Below are 19,417 nucleotides of genomic sequence, written 5' to 3'. Positions count from 1 at the left end.
CAGCTGACAGCCCCTCCTCAGTGGGTGCTGGTGAGGATGCTGAACATGCCCCCAGCCCCACGGCTCTCTGGGAGCTGCGGCATCATTACCTTCTTGCCCAGGGACCCACACAGGGTGCTGGGGATGGGACACCTTTGTCACCACCTGGCCAGGCATCCTCCAAGTCCTTTACACAAGGCACAGGTCTGATGGGAGGGAAATAAGTGCCCCCAAGGTATGGTTTAGGGGAATGTTGGTGGCAGTTTGGGGCAGGGTTGGATAGGGAGGGTTGCAGTAACTGCAGGGGGGAATGCCCCACTCTCTGCTCTGACTGATGCCACTGCTGCAAAGAGTGGGCTAGACCTGCTCGCTGTCCTGAGGCTGGGTGCCGGTGCCCAGCTTCCCCCTTAGAATATATCCCTGGCTTCAAATGGATGCTGAAATGCTGAAGCCCCTGAGATGGATGGGGGGGAGGGGGGGCGACTGAAAAAAAACAGAAAATCTTTCCATCTGTCAAAGGAAACTGAAAATAACTGCATGACCCCTCCGGGGCTGAAGGCGCATCTGGTGGACCCTGGTGTGCACGCACCGGCTGAGCCCCGGCAATGCCAGTGCAATGCCAGCTGGGGTGGCCTGTCCTGCCAAGGGCTGGGAGCTGCGAGAGCAGCCCTGGCGGGCACAGCTGGGGCACCCGCATTGCTTTGCAAGGGAATAAACTTGCCGGTGACCCTGGGAAGGGTTTGGCCACCACTTTGCTGTCTGCCCCATGGTGCATCCTGGCTGCTGTGCCCACCCTGCCACCCATCCCAGCCCACCCCCAGCCCTGCGGCACTGCAGGCTCCCGAGGAAGCCAGGCACTGCCGGGTCCCCCCTCCCCGCCAACCCTTCCTTGCCTCTATTTGGATAACTTTTTCACCCGTTTTATTTATGAGGTCTCCCTTCCTTCTGCCAACACTCCGAGCTTCCTCTCACTTAGGTCTGGGAGGCCTGTCTCGCTTTTTTATTCTTATTATTTTTCACTCTCCCCCTTGCAAGGCCCCAGGCTCGGCAGCCTGGCCCCACGACAGCCTGGCAGGCAGCGGGTGCCGGCTGGAGCGCGCCTTTGTTTGGCCACAGGAGCAGATGGGGAGAGCAGCCGCAGGTGGGATGTGCGGCCATTCTTTCTTCCCCAGCCGCCCCGCGGCACCCAGGTCTGCCTGCGCCTGCCCAGGCTCAGCCCACAGCTTGGTCGTGGACCCTCAGGCTGAAAAATTAGGAGAAAATTAGGGTTAAAAAAAAAAAAAAGTCAGGAGAAAATTAACGGCGGAAAGGTTTGTCTGCCTGTGTTTAAGGTCACCAATGTGCCGGGGCTGGCAAGCGGCTGCTCGCTTTAAAGCCAGCTGCAAGTGGGCAGAATAACTTAATCGTAAGTTGTTAAAGAGCTTGTTCAGCTCCTTGCATTGCATCTGTCAGGCAAAGCCTGTGGCTCGCTGCAGAAATGAGGCTGACTTTGCACCCGGGGTACAGCAGGACACAGGCACCCTGGATTTGGGGACACCCAGACCCAGCCACCCCGCACTGCTGTGTCTCCCAGGCTGATGGGAGCATCACTTGAGCCTCCCCTTCTCCTGCAAGTGAGGCAGAAGTCAGTCCCTGCGAGCTTGGTGGGTCAGGAGCCATCTCCCCACCAGCAGCAAAGACTCATGCGGGGCTTCAGCCTGGAGGATGCTCAGCACCTGCTTCTGCTGGGCCAGCCCATAGAGGTGCCCTTGCTCCAGGATCTGACCCTCTGTACATCTCAGAGGCATCAAGCCTTCGTTTTACATGCTCACAAGCAGCCTTCATTGCGTGGCTCCTTGCACATTGTCCAAGCAGCACCAGCTGGATGCAAAACCACAACCTGCACTGAACAGACCAAAAACTCAGCATTTTTCTGAGTCCAGCTTTATGCGTGGCCCCGTCCCGCTGCAGCTCAGAGGCGTGGGTGAAGGGAGCTTCTCCAGAGCCCCGGCTCCTGCAGGCCTGGGACGTACAAATGAGCAACCTGATAAAAAGGGTCTAAAACTCAGCATTTGGTAACTGCTTGACTACACCTTCCTGTTCCAGCTCAGTCCAGTGATGCTATTGCAGATCCTGTGCAATTCCTACACGTTTCCATTGCAATAGCCATGGGCCCACTGAAATGCCAATGAGCCCCGCATCTGGCCATGGCTCACCATGGGGCGATGTGAGCCAAAATTAAAGTGATCTGGAGAGTACTGAAGTGCTGGGGGCTGGGGCAAGGAGTCACGGGTGTCGCTGCAGCGTGGATGCCCAGCACGAGGGTGGGTTAGGGCTGGAGGTGGCACCCATAGGAGGCTGCAGGCCTGGAGCAGGAGAAGCCACCACCCAAAACGGGGCCATGAGCAAAGTGCAGGGAGGTGGCCTGGGAGCCCCACAAGCCCTCCTGGGGCCTGGCTGCAGCACAGGCAGCGGCTGGAGCGTGGGCTGGTGGGGCTGGGTGTGCTCGTGGGTGGGGCGTGGTAAAGGAGAAGAGGAGCAGGACGTGATAAATACAGTGAGGAGAGGCAAGGTAGCATGATTGAGACGCAGGGGATGTGATGGAGAGCCATGGGGTGTGATGGAGAGCCACAGGACATGATGGAAAACCTTGTAACTGTGAGACCTCATCTGCCGGAGCCTCGCTCTGCACCCTGGCCATGCCCAAGGGACAGGGCTTCCCAGATCACGTAGGACCGAACCAGCCCCGGCTCCTTGCCTTGCAGGGAAGCTGCAGCACGGGCACAGCTGGACCCATCCCGAGGGTCACATCGGGCTGACGACAGCCCAGGCAAGGGGACCCGTCCCCTGGGTGCCCATGTGTGTTTTGTTGGTAGTTGGCATCTGGCACAGCCAAAGAGAGCAGCGGCACAGGGCTGCACCAGGCTGGTACCCGCTGTACCCCGCAGGGAACACGGGCATCTCCCTGCGGCCGGGGTGCCCCGAGCAGTGGCATGCTGCCCGATGCTCTGCCCCGCAGAGACTGGAGGCTGCCGTTCATCCGAGCTCTATAGTCCCTGCTGGGAAACCTGCCCAGCATTAACACCAGCCCAGCCCCGGCCCTCGGCAAGAGCAGCAGCACCGGCGGGCGCCCGCTGTGCCCGCTCACACAGCCCGGCCATGCCATGGGCCGCCCGCAGCCTTTGCATTGGGGCTGGCTGCGTGTCCTAAGGGCAGCACGTCATCTCCTTTCTAAACTGCTTCCACTTCTGCTGCGAACCCTGCAGCAGCCCCTCCGCCAGCAGGTCGGACCGCTCTGCTCCCTCGGGCACGTGCCTTCTTCTTCAAGCCAAGCAGAGTGAAAGAGAGAAAATACATATATATGTATTTATATTATATAAAAAATCAACCAGGGACCCTCTTTCTACCTCCATCTCCAGCCTTTGCAGGTGCCTGAGCCAGTGGGAGCCGGGCAGCGCGGTGGGGCCGGGACGTGGGGCCGGGGGCTGCTGCCCGCTCCCAGCCCCGCTTCCCGCGAGCGACGCCGGGGCGGCAGCGCGGGCGATGGAAACGCTGTACTCACCATATGGAGCCTCCATCTTAGCGCTTAGCTGGGTGCTTACATTGACCATGTCTCGCCGGCTACTGCTATGGGGACTTGGGGTGAAAACCAGAGGAAGTAGAGGAATAAAAAGAAATCTAAATAAATAAATAAAAACGTCTTTCACTAAGGAACTAGGTGAAGGCAGGAGGGAGCACGGAGAGGCAGGGCGAGGAAACCTGCCTCTCCTGTTATCTTATTGATTCGCTTAATCAGGGCTAATGTGGGTGGAGATGTTAAATAGTAACCAAGCTCTTATGGAAACCAATCTGCAAGGTGCCGTTGCTGTAGCTATAGTAACTGCTGCCAAGCTAGAAACTCAAACATGGCTTTTACTGGACTCTTTTGGGGCTCCCGTTTCCACTTGGTGTCAAGGCCGGGGCAGCCACTGGGCTGGGGTTCACCCCCGGCCGTGGGGGGGACGGGGTGGCCGGATCCAGCTCTGCAGCGCCCTGGGTGCTGCTGGTTTTTGTGCTGTTGCCCACCCGTGATGAGAAAACCAGGACTGAGCCCACCTGCAGGCAAGGGGCTAACCCTGCCAGTGGGCGAGGGGCCGTGGGATGAGCCTTGGGGGCTGGCACATACTGGCACGGGCAGAGCAGAGCCCAGCCAAGGTACAAGGGGAAAAACGCCCCAGCCGTGGGTTGGGACTTGTCCCCTTGGTGCAAAACCAGAGGGGTGACTTGGGGATGGGGAGCGGCGGGGATGTGGCGGTGGGATGAAGGGTGGTACCCTGCGCACGGGGCTGGGGCGCAGGGCATTTGCAGCTCCTCCCCATCTCCCTCTGCTCCCCAAATCGGGGGGACTCGCAAGGTGCCGCAGCCGCTTGTGGACATCTGTGCTCTCTCTTGGACCGCAGCACCCAGGAGGAGCCCCGGGGACCTCATGGTGGCAGAGGGCGCAGGTGTGGTCCCCAACCTCCCCGTGGAGCTGGTGGCTCCATGGCAGGAGCAGCCCCTGCTCACAGGGGGCTGCACTGAGGCAAGCAGGGCCGCGTGCAAGAAGTGTTGCTGAGATGATGCCAAATATATAGGGGATCCAGAGCTGGAACTGCCAGTGCAGGGCCTCCCGCATCTCCTGTACGTCTCTGGAAGGGGCCAGGCTGGAGGAGGCACCGAGAGGTCCCTACCAGTCCCAGGAGCCCCAGCACCCCGGCTATCAAAACCCTGCAGCCCCAAGGGGACAAAATTAGGGACATCTGCTCCTCTGGATGGAAAAGCACATCCCAAGGGAGCTCGTGGCCCTCCAGCATCATCGTCACCTGGTGTCCCAGCAGTGCTGGCTTCTCCCACACGATGGAGCAAAGTGCCCAGGCATCTCCTGCGGCCATGGCCCATGGCCGTGCTTGGGGCTTCTGCACCCCTTCACTGCTTACCCCAAAAACCAGAGCAAAGGCACCGGCTCGGTGCTACCCCGAGGCTCCGGGCTGTGAGTAAGGGAGGACCAACACGAGCACAGGGGTCTCCAGGCTGCTTTATTGGGGGGCTCGGAGCAGGGGGCCCTGTGGCAGAAGGGATTGCTGTGGAGCAGGGGCACGCTTGGAGCTCCCCACTTCTCCTCCAGCCACTCGCCATGAGGGGAACATCTTGGTATTCGCTTACACCAGCCTCTGCCTTAGCACAGGTAGGGGGCAGTGGGGAAAGCCCCCCAAGCCCACGGAGTGGGGACCATGCCAGCCAGCCCCACTCCCTCCGTGCATCCCTGAACTGTCCCTATTCCAGGTAACAGGGATCTGAACCATCCCTATTTCCCCCAAAGTGGGAAGCAGCCGGACAACGCAAGCACTGCTGGAAAAGTGTGTTAAAAAAAGCAGTTTCCTACATGGCACTAGGGATGAAGCAGGTTGGACAGCCAGGCTGCTGGGGAGGGTCAGTGTTATAAATAATTCTGGTTCACCCTGTCCCCATTGCTGGGGGCTCCTCATGGGGCTGCAGCCCTAGAACCAGCTGACTTGGTTGGATTTGAGTCCGGTGAAGCACATGTTGTTGGAGCAGCCCCCGCCGTAGGTGGGGGGGCAGGCTGAGCACGGTTGCCCCAACTTGTATGGCGCTTCTCCCAGCCAGTTGCCCCTAAAAAAAAAGAAGGGCATCACCTCTGAGTGCCATCACCTCGCTGCCCACACTGGAGCGAGGAGGGAGGAGGGCACAGGGGGGCTTCCCTCCACGCACTTACTTGATGGCGTAGTTGCAGACGAGGAGGACGGCATGCCGCCACGTGCTGCCCCACACCCGCACGTTGGTGCAGGCACCGAGGGCGCAGCCCAGACGGCTGGAGGATGCCCACACCATCTGCACCGGGACAGAGAACAGGCACTGTCGGCAACCGCCTGCCCAGGCATCCCACAGCCAGTCACCCCAGGACCCCAGCACAGGGCTCCATCCCACCAGGGAATCACATCTCCCCTGCCTGAATTGCTCGGGCTGGATGCTGTGCCCATCAAGGGCAGTGCTTTGTCACCAGAGGGTGATCTCTTGCTGTCCCTCTTCTGTCTGCAGCCTGTGCTGCCCTGCAAGGGGCTGCCTTGCCAAGGTCACTTCAACGAGCAGCTGAGTCTGGGTCACTTCTCCAATTTACCCTCACCCTGAAGCATTGCTGGCAGCTTACCCTGCACACAGGGAGGTGAAACAGATCTAGAAGCTCCTCCTAAAGCCTCTCCACGCTGAATTTCTTCCTTAAAAAATGTATCATCTTGCCCATTTGCAACACGGACCATGCCCAAGCATCCCCATGGACGAGCTGCACGGGGATGCAGATGCTCAGGTAAAGGTTGGAGCCGTGCAGAGGAGGTAATTAGGGGTTGGCACAGCTTTGCCACTGAGCAATGAGGGATGTTTTCTACCTTGTGCCAGCCAGGCTGCTGGTGGATGTGCCAGGGGATGCCGGGGAGCTGGATACGGCTGGGTGCTATAAAGCTGCTCCTTCGCAGAGGAGTGGATTCATGCTCAGCAAAAGCACAAAGGGGCTTTTTTTTCTCTTCACCACCTTTGAGGTGCCAGTGGGGTAATACAGAGAAGAAGGCCAAAGCAGGGGAAAAAGCTTAAAAAAAATGAAAACCTCCTAGCCAACTGGCCAGAAGGTCCCAGCTGCACTCCAGTGGGCTGTGAGCTCCTGGGACCTCCATGTGAGCAGCCCGATTCCCGTGGGGGCCCAGGGTGGGAGGGCATCCCCAATGGCTGCTTGCAGCCCTCCGGCAGGCACGCTGCCTGCTGCCAGCCCTGCTGCCTGATTTGAAGCAGGCAGCTGCCAGGATTCAATCCTGGACCCAGCTGCTGCTGCTGGGAGAAGAGTTGTTTGCTGCGCTGGGTGTTGCAGCAGCCCAAGGTGCTGCGAGCTGCCCCTCGGTTTGCAGCCGGGTCCCGAAGGGCTGCGGGGGGGGGGGCTGTGGTGCTCACCTGTGTATAGTGGCTGCAGACAGAGCCGCTGCATTTGGAGGGGCAGCGGGGGTTGCACTCGCGGGGGTGGGGGAAGGAGTAGTGCTGCTTCTCCTGGTGCCACGATTTCACCATGTCCACAACAGAGCGGTACCTGCAAAAGGTGTTGCGCGTAAGGTGGACCTCCTTCACCTCAGAGGTCATGGGCGAAGGAGAGGAGGGGGAGGAAGGCTCCAAGCTGAGGGAATGGGGGAGTGAAACAGGTTGGAGCCAGGGCCTGTTGGGACCAAGCGTTCCTGGGGAGAAGGGGGCAATGACATCCTTGTGCCAAGTCCACTTGTGCCCAAGGCCAGAAGACCTGGCCCTCACTGGAGGCACCTGAGTGCTCAGCTGCGTGATGGAGATCCAGGATCCACATTCCCCTGGTCCGTGTGCCTGGCAGAGAGGTGATTAATGCCGTAGTCCCCAAATGAGCAGTGGGCACCTCTGGTTTCCCCCATTTACCCTGCTGCAAGAGTTGGACCCTTCTCCTCCACCCTGGGGGGCTTGATGTGCCTCTTGGTTGCATCTCAGTCCTTTGCAACCCCAGCTCAGAACCTCTCTGCTCCTCAACCGAGGGCCTGCTGCTCCTCCTCCTCCTCCAGCATCGTGGGGTGTGGGGAATCCCGGGGAGCCCACTCCGCCCATGGGGCACTCACCTGCCCGAGTGGATGGAGAGGTTCTGCCCCATGTATTTCATTAGCTGGGGGGGCCCGTGGTCCCACAGGCAGCGCGCAGCCCATGCCTCCGCTGCCCTGGCCAGCCGCTCGTCCCACACCTGGCCAGGAGGAAAGGAAAAAGGCAGGGAGGGATTTTGGGTGTCCAGAGGAGGGAAAAGGAGAAACCCGGTCTATTAGGCTCAGGGAGAGTTTCTGAGCACCCATGAGTGTCCAAAAATCACGGCTTACACATCAGGCTGGAAAAAATCCAGGGGAAGCATGGCAGCATGTCCAGTGAACCACTCTAGTTGCCCACCATAGCTCCTGGGCACCTTGGGTGCCCTCTGCCCAGGCAGAGCATGGATGCCCTGAAGCAGTGCAAGCCCTGCGTGTGTGATTCCCTCTGGGAATGTGCTGCTTCTGCAGAAGGTGGAGCTGAGCCCAGGGGTGAAACCGCGCAACCCTGCACAGCCACTGCAGCTCACAGCCATCCCCAGCCCTCCACCACAGCCCTGGCCACAGATTAACCAACCAGTGAGGACAGCTGGTTCCCTCATGCATTATTTAAAGATTCCTCACCCATCCTGAACTGCTTTGGAGAGATGCCCGAGAGAGTTATTTTGGAAGGTAGGAATTTAGGCTGAGCAAGAAGCAGCACAGGATGCTCCTGGGCACGTCTGACCCGCTGTGGTACCCAGCAAGCTGAGCTGCTGCCTGTCTCTCCCAAACTGGCATCCAGGGACCACCCAGCTGCTCCATCAGAGCTCCAGTCTCCTCCCTGCGAGCAGAGCAGCATGTGGCACCTCCTGCCCTGAGGGTCCCACTCTGTGCTGGCTGGAAATCCCTTCTTTTGGTGGCTCCCCATTTCTCCTCCCTTTAGAACAGGGCTAGGAGCTCCAAGCGGGGTGGAGACAGCCTGGGGAAAGCTCTGCCCAGGGTAGCCTTGGACCAGAGGAGGTGCCCGACCCGGCGAAGCTGTGCAGCCCCAATTTGACCCACTCCTGTATGTTTCTTCTCCCAGGGGCTGGCATCCCTGGACATGCTCCCAAGGGACCCTGGAGCTTGGGACAGGGCCGTCCCTCCCGGCTGCAGTTAGGGGAAAAGCTCCCACCTGGACTTTGGGTTGGGACCTGAACTTTTCACGCTTGTAGCCACCTCCCTTCCCCTAATGCTATCTCTGCAGCTCGGCTGGACAGATCCTGCCACCCCGCAGCCAGCAAGCTCCCAGATGTTGCAGACATGGGACCGGGTGTCCTAAATCTGCCCCTGGGTGGAAACATTGCCCCATTGGGAATCCATCCCTCCTGCACAGAGGCTGCATGGGTCTGCCCTGCACCAGGGATGCAAAACGTCCCCGGGAAAGATGTTCAGCCACAAATCTGGGGCAGCACCCCGACATCCCCATGTGTGGGTGCCCTGTCCCTACCAGGTTAGGTGCCCACCTCATGGGCGAGCCCCTCAACCCCACTGCAGCACCCAAGAGCTGTGGACCCAAAAACACCCTGCCAGAGGCTGACTCACCATATACTCCATGTTGGCAGCGGGGGGGGACACCTGTGCTCGCACTTGGTTATGGTAGTCCAAAATCACGCTCATGTCATGGGGGGAGAGGTATCGCTTCCGACGGCTCCGGGGGACCCCCACGCCCCACAGCAGGCCCGCAGCTCTGCCCCCGGGGGGGGACAGGAGCTCGGTGGCATTGGGCAGCAGGAAGGAGCTGGACTGCTGCGTCATCCAGAAGCCCAAGGCAGTGAGGTACAGGTGCAAGTGGAGCACAGTCATGCTAGCACGGCCGGCGGGATCGGCCGGCAGCTTTCTGCTCCCGCACAGAGTTAAGCAAGGACAAGGTGGACTGCCGGTCCCTGCTGCTGGCGTGTGGATCTAGGAGAGAAAACAACACAGGCACCACTCAGGTTTGCAAATACCATGCAAATACCACTTCGCAAAATAAGATTTTTAAAATTAATCTGATAACCTCATTTATCACAGCAAATTCCCCAGGACTGGCAGGGAGATGTCTGGGGAATTGGTTTTCTTGTTGTTTCTTTAAAAACAAAATAAAATCAGTACAAAATCTCCCCCATTTTTTCACTTAGCGCACGTACCTGCCGGGCAGGGGCTAATTAGGAGCATGCTGAGATATTCACTGCAGCCGCCTGCCCTGTAACTTCCCAGGCGTTTGGTGTGTTGAGTAAATCCCCAGCAAAAATGGAAATCTCATACAGATAAAGAAATGCATAGCAAGTTTTAAAAGCATCGGCAAGAAATTCTAACAAGTCTTTTTCTCAGGGAAAGAAAAATAAACCACCACAAAAGCAGAATAATTAAAAAAAAAAAGGAGGTTGCTGGAATATCTCCTCGTCTGTCAGCCGATGCACCTCCTAGCATCCCTGCCAGCCCTTCCCCGGAGCAGTGGGGAGGATGTTCCCCCGACTACGTACCTTGAGGACTGAGCCAAGAGCAGCCGAGCCCGGCGGCGGTGGTGGCAGCTGGTGGGATTGACCTTTGCAAACAACCTGCTGGGGCAGATGCGGGGGAGAGGTTTAGCCTAGCCCCGCCGGGCAGCCCGCTGCGGCATCTGACGCAAAAGCTGCATCTTAACTCTTCCCCCGGGGAATGTCCTGAAGTTTGGAAGGAGCCCTGCTAGGAGATTTATAGGCTGGTGGATGCATCCGCGCGCAGAGGCGCGCACACAGGCATGCTGAGCCGTGCACAGTCCGGTGGGGGGAAGCGAGCAGAGCCTGGATCGCTCCTCCAGTGGGCAGAGGAGCTGCTCATCAGCTGCTGGCTGGGGTTTTTTTCAAGCTACCTATGGGGAGAGGTTCCCAGAGTTGTCTCTCCCCTGTTCATCACCCCCCAGCTGGGGTCTTGCTGGGAGCTGTGGATAGGGAAGAGAATCCAGGTCGGCGAGGGATGCGGAGGGGGTTTTGCCCTGGCAAGGCAGTGGCAGGGCTGGCACTCACCGGGAGCCCCGGGGTCACCCCGCTTTGGTGCGAACTGAGCAGATGGCGGGGACGTCCCATTCTGGGGGTGGCTGGGAGGGGACCTGGTGACGACGCATGTCACTGGGCCAGCAGCTCTCTCCGTTAGAAGTGAAGCCACTTGCCAGGCTGGGCACTGCTGCCCCTGGGTTCCCCAAGGACTAGGGCTTGCCGCAGCCTGCGGGGGCTCTGCCTGTGTCCCCACCAGTGACCTGGGCTGGTGATGCCCACCAGGGGCATCTCAGGGGAAAACAGTCCTTCCTCGGTGGGCTGTGCTCCGCTGGGCAGCCTGACTGCTGTCCAGGTGTCTGTCCCCAGGGAGGGGAAATGGCTGCAGAACTCTGAAAGCCATGGACAATCCTGCAGCATCAAGTGTGTTTCCCTACAACATCTCAAGCACTTACGAAGCCTGAGGCAAGCTGAATTATTGCAGGTCACAAAAATGCGAGTCTGGCAGGCTGGAGGGGCTGCTTGCAATGCCCATCACATGTCTTCCTTCCACCGTGCTCAGAGCCACCGTTGAGTGGCCACATGTGAGCAGCAGTGGGGCTTGCTGCCATCATCCCTCCATGCCATGGTGCCCCAGGTAGGCAAGATGCTCTCCCTGCAACTCCCCAGGCCTGGGTTCACCAGGGCACAGGCAGGTTTGGAGCCAGGATTTGGCTCTTTGCTTGCATGAAAGGGAGCATCAAGCCCAAACTCCCTCTCCTGAGCTGATGGGAGGCATGGAGACAGAGACATGGGGCTGAGACCAGAGTGTGCCCAGAGAAGAGCTGGTGCTCAGGCAGGGAGACAAGGAGGCTGCTGGGACAGTGTGGGGAGGAGAAGGCAGTCCCACAGCAGCAACCCATCACTGCTTCTCATCCTCACTGCTTTGACTGGGGCAAGAATTGAGGATCCCAGATGCGCAACTCCCGCCCCATGCTCAGACTGACACCACATCCCAGAGCACAGCCAGCTGCACCCGGCCGCCCCAGAGACCCACAGTGCAACAGAAGCCGACCAGGAGCTCAGGGAAGAGCAGACCCAAGTGTGGAGCAGGAATAACACCCAGGTGCTGAGCTGATGTACTATAGCAATACAGCCTCACCCTGCTGTGAGACTGCTGAAATAGTCCCCCATGTATGTTTTTCCTGGCATCTGCTCTCTTGTAAAGCAACTCAAGATGCTGCGGGTCCCGGGGAGTGGCTGGAGACATGTGCCGGAGGGATATTTCCATCTACTCCCCACCCAGCTGGTGGGACGATGATTGTGCCAGCGAGGAGACAGGGAAACCACTGCTGAGGCATCCCCAGCCCCAGGGCCTCTCAGTGCGGAGAGCAGTAGCACCCCGTGCACCGGCAGGGCTGTGCAAGCTGCTGAGGGCTGAGCCGTGCCGTGCCATGGATGCCGGTGCTGGGCACGCTGGGGTGTCAGGATGGCTCCCAGAGCCCACTGGCTTTCCAGGCTGCCTAATGCAGGGGGTCTAACCAGCTCAGCTTCACCTTCCTAGCACCAGACCACCCCAAAACACCAGCAACCTCTCTGCAGGTGCCAGGCAAAGCACCATCCCCAGTTTGCCAATCCTACCGACACCCCTATTTTATGTTCACTTATGCAGAGATGAGTGCCAGCTCCAGGAGCGGGCATCAGGACAGCCCTTCATATCACACTGGGACGGCACACACTGGGGCTGCCTCTGTCCACTCAACCCCAGCTATCCAATCTCTCATTAGTAACGGCTGGTAAAGGCCATTTCATTCCCAACGGATTAGAAAGGCAGATGGGGACACGCAGCAGCAATCTTAACTGGGCAGAGTGGGGACGTGGTCTGGGCAGACTGGGAGGAGCAGCTGCCACCAAGTGCACACCAAGGTGGGGAGGGCACTGGGCCTGTGTTATGGGGAGAGTTTTTTAATGATTTATTATTTCACAGAAGACAGAGGCCTGAGCAGCAAATGCTCATCCAGCACCATGAACTGCAAAGCTTTGCATTCAAGATTTTTTTTTGAGTTTTTGTTTCCCTGGGGCTCAGGGAGAGCAAACCCACTGCAGCTCCCACTGCCACGCAGCAGCCGAGCTGCACCGAACCTCTGTGCGGAGACAAGGCGAGGGTTTTGTCTTGGGTGCACATTGAAAGCACTGCTTAATCAGCACTCCACGAGACAATCCAAATTCCAGGAACTGGAAGGGGTTTGTGTCCCTGCCAGGCGTAATATCCTGCAGCCCAGACTGGCCCGGCTGCCAAAGCACATGGTATCTGCAGCGAGGACCTTGCTGGGAGCCAAGAAGCACACACATTCAGCTGGATACAGCAGCAGCACCGGCAAATTCTCAGTTTAATGAGCATCAGGGGTAAAAAAAGAGATAAATCACTAGGTTCACAGCACTCTCTTGGCAGAGACACCTACCGATGCTTTTAAGACCAACAGACATAGCAGCTCGCTCCAGAATAAGCCATAACAGGGCTTGCAGGATTTCTCTGTCACGTTTCTCCCATCTATTGGCTTCAGGTGTCACCCATCACCCATGTAACAAGGTGACAGATGGTGACATGACCTCACATAGGACTGAGCTGGGCTTTGCCCTTTGCTGAAGGATGGGATCTGCTGTGGTCCCTAAGCATCCCTATGCCTGGAGGAGGTTGATATGACTTTCCATAGCAGCAGCCTTCTCTTTACTGGGGTAAAATAAAACAAAACCAAAGCCCTGTTATTTTCCCGGGTAATGCACAAACTCTGTTGCTCTAGTAAAATATTCCCCTCTTATGAACGGGCAGAAAGGCTTATTTTCCAGCTTTGCTGGAAGCTGTTCATTTCCCCCAGTCCTGTCCCAAACACCACCACCAGCTCCAGCTACCCTGGTGCCCACCTTGGCAGGGAAGGAAAGGGGGTCTTTTGGTGGCTTTTTGCATTTCTAGAGCCCTGTAGAGGTCCAACACATCCAAAGCTTGGTTCCTCCTCATGCATCATGAAAGGAGATCTTCCTTCTGACTTAGAGGTCAGAAGATTTAATCTCTGCATCTTGTGACATGGGAAAACCCAGGCGGAACTCCTCTACATTTATTTCTGATCTCCCTGGAGTGTAACACCCCATTGGGCTGTAACCCAGCTGAGATCAGTCCTGAAGTCTGAGGACTTCAGAGTCATCTTTCTTGCTAATGAGGATCAGCTCCATGTAAATGTTGAATCCCTTTCTGGACCAAGCTGAGCCTTGTAGGAAGAGGTGCAGAAAAGTCAATGTAACACTGAAGAGGTGACTTCCCAGGCTGCAGGAATGGGGGAATAAATACCTGGCTGCCAGTAGAACTGTGCTCTTCTTGGCCAGAACACAGGGATACCACATTAGGATGGGCTTTTCCAAAGAATTCAGCCTTTCTTCATCAAAATTAAAGAAGTTTGACAGGTATCAACCCCCTTCCCCCTGATATCTCAGACATCACAGGAACAGGGCAAGTTTCTCAAAGAAAATTTCACAATTTTCATGAGAAGTAGTTAAAATTGTGAATTTTGATCACCTGAACTTTTCCTGTCGTTCACTGTTAAAACCTGGGATGGAGCATAAAGCCAAGGTGCAATTCTCATTCACCTCACTTTCTCTTGCTGCACCCACCAGGCCACCTCCACACCCAAGAACCTACTTTGCCCATGCCGGTGCACTACAGTCACACCAGTAAGGAGGCAAAATTGAGCATGGGCTCCTAAGATCACCAGTAAATGAGAGGGTCTTGCTAATTTGGTTTTCAGGTCTACCAGGGAGGTCCCTTGCTCCTGTTGCATGCACTAACAGGATGGGCTCGGTGATGCACTCGGCACAAGACAAACCATGTAGTGGTATAGATTGCACCTATAGCTACATGCACTGGGGATCTGGGTGGTGGGAGCACAGGAGACACACCAGCCAGAGGGTGGGAGAGCAGAGCAAACCCTCTGGCTGGAGGCTTGCATCTCCTCCAACAGCTGGAAGCTGTGCCACAAATTGCAGCACTCTGGGCTTTACAGGAACCTTTGGAGCAAACCTGAAGCCAGATAGCCCATGTGCATTCACCAGAGCTTGCAGGACTGTTTATGAAGGGTTCAGTTATTGATTTCTACCAGATTTTTTCCTGACCCCAGGCCCATGCCGAATCCTCCTCTCAGAGACTGCCTCCTAACCTACTTGGGCGGCGATCGTGTCTCCCAGGCAGCGTTTCTGCTGTTCATGCCCAGCTGGCAGCAGCAGCACAACTGAGACTGCACGCTACCAGCCCCTCGCAGAGGAATATTTCACCTCTGCCGGGGCTGTGATTACAGGGAGGAGGGGAGGGAGGAGCACTCCAGCCAGCTGTGGGGCACAGCTGATGCCAGGGGCACCACTTGTGTGACCCTGAATGTGCAGCCACAGGAGCAGGGACCACAGCAGAGAGATCAGCAGGATGGGTTGGAGAGGGCCAAGTCTTCTCCATCCTTTATCTCAGCTACTCAAGGCACCATGGCCTGCCTGCGACAGCACGCTGACACAGCGGCTTTTAAAGCCTAGCCCAAACTCTGGGGTTTAGAGCATTTCTATTAATAAATGTGAGATGCTTCACTGCTCCCTCCTGCTCTTTCCAATCTCAAAGACATTGAACACCTCTCTGATTTGTAGGACTGTTTGCAGTCCACAGATGTTGCTGTAAAATCCATCCATGGGATTGTTCCTGTGCCAGAGGCAGGGTCGTCCATTGACAGGGACAGGCGGTTGCGTTCTTTGTAGTAGAGCCCATAGTCCTGGAGCCTTTCATACGATGCCTAGTGCTTGCCTCTACTTCAGGTGCAATGTCCTCTCATAACCCACCATTTCCACTTGCATATTTGCTAGGACATGAGAAAAACTAAAAATAAAGGTGAAAAAAACCCTTTCCCATTTTATATACAGTGATGCTGTGGGGAGCCGGCAGTCGGGGGCACAGGCAGGAGCCTGCACATGTGGGTCCAACAACCCAGGCTGGGCTCGGCGAGGTGGCACAGAGCAGCCTTGCCCACAGCCTGGCTACTGACCCACTCTCCAGAGGCCATCTGGGCACTGCCCCAGTGCTGCGAGCTGCGATTTGCTCCTTTTACTGGTGCAACTGGCCAGGTCCTGCCAGGAGCCTGATCCTGGGAGCCTTTAGTACTAACAGCAACCGTGGCTGAAAAGGCAGCAGGACCAATGCTTTTGTGGCACAAAGTAAAAACCACTTGTTTTGGGGTATTAACTAAGGTGTCCATCAAGGCTAATGGGATCCTACATGTTCTCCTTGGTCAATAGGTAGGTGTCAGCCCCCCCACCTCTCCCCCCATCCCCGGCAGCTCTGTCGGAGCTGTGGTCCCCACCAGCAGCCCGCGCCTGCCTGCAAGGAAGCTGTGGAGGCCAACGGTTCCAGCCAGCACCAGGATATAATTGGAGCCTTTGAAAGGTGAGAAATTTTTCCACCGGCTCTAGAAATAAATGTCTCTGAAGTTGAGCGCTGCAGATGGTAGTTTCTCGCAAAGGTATTTTTTACAGTAACTGGGCTAAGTTTAGAAATCCACTTAACAAACAACACGGAAGGTCCTCTCAGCACAATTCGGAAGATAGTTAATTTGCTGTTTGCTAACAATTTAGTTTTTAGCCCAGTGCTGCGGGTGTGTGATGGTCTTGCTGCACTCTGCCAACGTGAGAAGAATCAAGGTCAATGGAAAGAGGGGCTCATCGCACCACGAGTCAGCTGAGACTGAGATAGACCCAAACCTGGGAGCCAAACATCAGCTGTGACCTCCTTGCCAGCTGCACCCAGGCTGGGTACTGGGACCCCCTGCTGTGCCCACCACCCCCATCCCCACTGCACACCCACAGCTTGCCCATGCGGGTGCAGCTCACACCCAGGTCTGCCCACATACATGGAAATATGTGATGGTGGGGGACAACAGCTCTGGAAATACAATGATGGTGGGGTTTTTTTTACTGTGCTTATCGCCTGCTCTCCATATGGCCACCTTTCAGGCTCAGTGGTGGGAAACCCATCGGTCCCACCCAGGGGTCCTGGTGGGAGTTCCCCATCCCATGAGGCAAAACCAGCCTGCGTGAAAGACGTCATCTGGGGAAAGCTGAGATCATTTCTTTCCTTGGCATCCGACACAGTAAGTGCTACCTGTGTAACAGCTGGGAAATGCTGCAGCTCTGGCAAAGGGCTGGATCATCTGCTGGTTGGGGGCTAGCGGATCACAGGCCCAAAAGCCCAGACCTGGCAAAGTGAAGTCAGGACACCCTGGCAGCCTTACCGTGTAATTTTCTTGCTTGGACGGGTGTGTGCCGCAGCTTGACTGTAGCCCCTGTGTATTCAGTCCACCCCCTTTTTTTCCAAGACCAAAATTAAGATAGAAACTGAGCACCTGGCACTGCTTCACAGGCAGGTTTCTCAGGGCTGCACAGGGAGGTCTTGTTCCTATTGCTCCTCTTCTCAGGGGTGGCCTTGCTGCTCACGTGCCTGGGCCCTCACTGTGGCATCAGCAAACACCCTGCAACCATCCCCACCAGTGCATGGTTCACTGTGTCCAGCTGCAAAATGTTTTTGCTGCAGAAAAATGTTGCTGGTGTTTGTTTGTTTGGCTCAGATTAAATAATGGTGGGGCTAAAAGAGATGCCGCTTTTCCTTCCCAGCTCTGAAGGAAGAGGGGAATGTTTGCAGTGATTTATCATTCCTTGGGATGTTGGGATGGGGTCTCCTGAAGGTGTTACTTGTCCCCAGGGTCTGTCTGGGGCATGGCCAGCAGGGAGGAGGATGCAGCTCAGGTGGGTGGTGATCGCTCAAAGCCTGTCTGGCTTTGAAAGTAGACTCTGGTGAGGGCAAGAAGGTGGTGCAGCAGGAAAGACATAGCACAGGAGCTCTTGGGGGTATCTGGAGGAGATGGAGGGGCTTTGGGCAGGAAAGGCGTGCCCATACAGGCTCTGGCTGTATTAACATCTCTTCACAAGGCTGAGCAACAGCAGTGGCTCAGCTCTCCTGGGGCTCCCCAGGGAGGCCAGCAGTGCTGAAGCAGAGCGAGCACCTAACGGGTGAGATGGGGGTGTAATCCTGAAGCTTTTGGTCTCCTGTGTGACACTGGGAAAACCACCTTCCATACATATTTCTCCATCTGCACTATCACGCTGTTCACATCTACCAGAGGGCTTAGAGGGTTGCCAGTGACCAGCCCTGCATCAGAGCTGGTCCTGCCCTTCCAGGTGAGCAGGACAGGACTACACAGGATTTCTGCGACATCTGCCTGTTTATGGCATTGAAGCTGAAAGGAACCTCAAATATTTTTGCTCACTTTTAAAATCCCTTGCTGTACCTGCACATCTTGGGGCTTCCTGGCTTCTGCCTACAGAACATGAGCAGCTTGATGGACACTTTGTATTTTCACCCCTCCACTCTGCCGTAAAGATTTATTGTGAATCTTTGCCAAGAAAGCTCCCTTTTCTCGTGGGACTTCCAAGCTTTCCCACGTCCAGATGGCTGGATCCAAGCCACCAGATTTCTGTCTGCCTAGACATGAAATTTCTCAGGTTCAACCACGGAGGCTCAGATGTTTGCAAGAACCATTTTGCTCAAAGCTGGACAAAGGCTGGAAAAGCAGAAAATTAGAATGTTGGGATGCTCTTTTCTACTTTATTTCCTTAGCCTTCACTCAAGGAAGACCGCGCTGCCCTGCAAACACAGCTCGTGCAGCCCCTGCTCTGGCACACCAGGCAGGGATTGCAGAGCCCGTAGACATACCATCACTGCTGTCTTATGCCAGACTTACTGAGGCATCACCTACTCCTCCTCTGTCTTGTTCATTACAGCAAAATGTGTGTGTTGGGGGCCTGCATGCACTTGACTGTCCAAAAAGCAACCTCCTGCTTTTTGGATTGCTACCCCAAGGCTGAGCCAAGCACATACGTGAGGCATAAAGGAATGGAAATCAAGAGCTCTGTCTCCAAAAACATTTGCCAAGTGATATAAAGAAAGGAGCTCCCTGAACTCAGCCTGTGCCGGATGCTGCAGGAGGGAGCTGCAGTCCCTGAACTCACTTAAACACCCAGTCTGCCACAAGTGATAAATTTTGTTGTTCCAAGAAGGTAGAAGCCTGTGAGGAACCGTGCAGCTGGAAGTCCCAGCCAGACATGTTTTGTCAGTGTCACAGCATCCCTGTGGAGCTGCGTTGTGCTGAAGAAGCTGGGAGGGGGTTGGGCTGGAAGATGGGCATGGCCATGGTTTTGGGATGCAGAAGCTCAGAAAGAAGAGCCAAAGGTGGTGAGGAGCACACCGATGCCTCCTTCCCATGCCAGGCCATCCTGCAGGGTACTGAAGTGGAAAACAAGTGGCAAACAGCACAACATTGTTATGGATAATCTGTGCCCAGAGAAAAAGAGAAGAACACATGCTTGCAGTGCAGAGACCGTATCAAATCTTCCCCATCTTTCGAGTGAAAGAGACTGACTTCTGCCATCTGCCCCTTGCCCATTACCCACCTTGTCCATGACCTGGTGCAAGTGTCAGTGCTCGCTGGTGCATGTGCTGCAGGGTCATTACTCCTCTGCTCTGGATGTTTAGGCAGAGTTTGTGTTGTTTCATGCTGGGATGTATTTCCCTGCCTGCTGAGAGGTGACGGAGGCTGGATCACTGGCCACAGTGGCCGCAGTAAGGATTACTTGAAAATCCTACCCTGTGCAAGCTTGATGTCAACAAGAAGCCCACGAACTCTCTGAAATTGTGGGCTAACCTGCCCTGCAGTGAATTATTCCTGCCTGAAGAGCTTGAAGCACGGCTGTAAACTCCAGAGAGCTTTCTGCTGCCCACCAGCCCAGCCGCAACATGGCCGAGGCTCTCGGTGCCGGGCAGGACGA

At 56.3% G+C, this 19,417-nt stretch overlaps 1 protein-coding gene across 1 annotated transcript; it reads right to left on the bottom strand.

Annotated features, from left to right (window-relative positions):
• Positions 1–5,474: 5,474 nt before the first annotated feature.
• R3HDML (R3H domain containing-like) lies at positions 5,475–9,389 on the bottom strand. The gene is made up of 5 exons (XM_010569699.1): positions 9,129–9,389; positions 7,608–7,726; positions 6,931–7,063; positions 5,711–5,826; positions 5,475–5,607 (listed from the first exon to the last, which is right to left on the bottom strand). Exons 1-5 carry the CDS (start codon positions 9,387–9,389, stop codon positions 5,475–5,477), a joined length of 762 nt encoding a protein of 253 aa, XP_010568001.1.
• Between the last annotated feature and the right edge of the window lie 10,028 nt (positions 9,390–19,417).

The sequence above is a fragment of the Haliaeetus leucocephalus genome, unplaced genomic scaffold, assembly GCF_000737465.1.
Source record: "Haliaeetus leucocephalus isolate CR32 unplaced genomic scaffold, Haliaeetus_leucocephalus-4.0 Scaffold273, whole genome shotgun sequence".
Lineage (NCBI taxonomy): Eukaryota > Metazoa > Chordata > Aves > Accipitriformes > Accipitridae > Haliaeetus > Haliaeetus leucocephalus.
This window is presented reverse-complemented; position numbering and strand designations above follow the sequence as displayed.

What these genes read in the sequence shown, in the direction of transcription:
- R3HDML (XM_010569699.1), bottom strand. Translation starts at nt 9,389, where the DNA reads ATGACTGTGCTCCACTTGCACCTGTACCTCACTGCCTTGGGCTTCTGG. An exon ending in TCTGCAGCCACTATACACAG is followed by an intron (nt 5,827 to 6,930) that starts GTGAGCACCACA and finishes GTCCCGGTGCAG; the next exon opens with ATGGTGTGGGCATCCTCCAG. An exon ending in GTCTGCAACTACGCCATCAA is followed by an intron (nt 5,608 to 5,710) that starts GTAAGTGCGTGG and finishes CTTTTTTTTTAG; the next exon opens with GGGCAACTGGCTGGGAGAAG.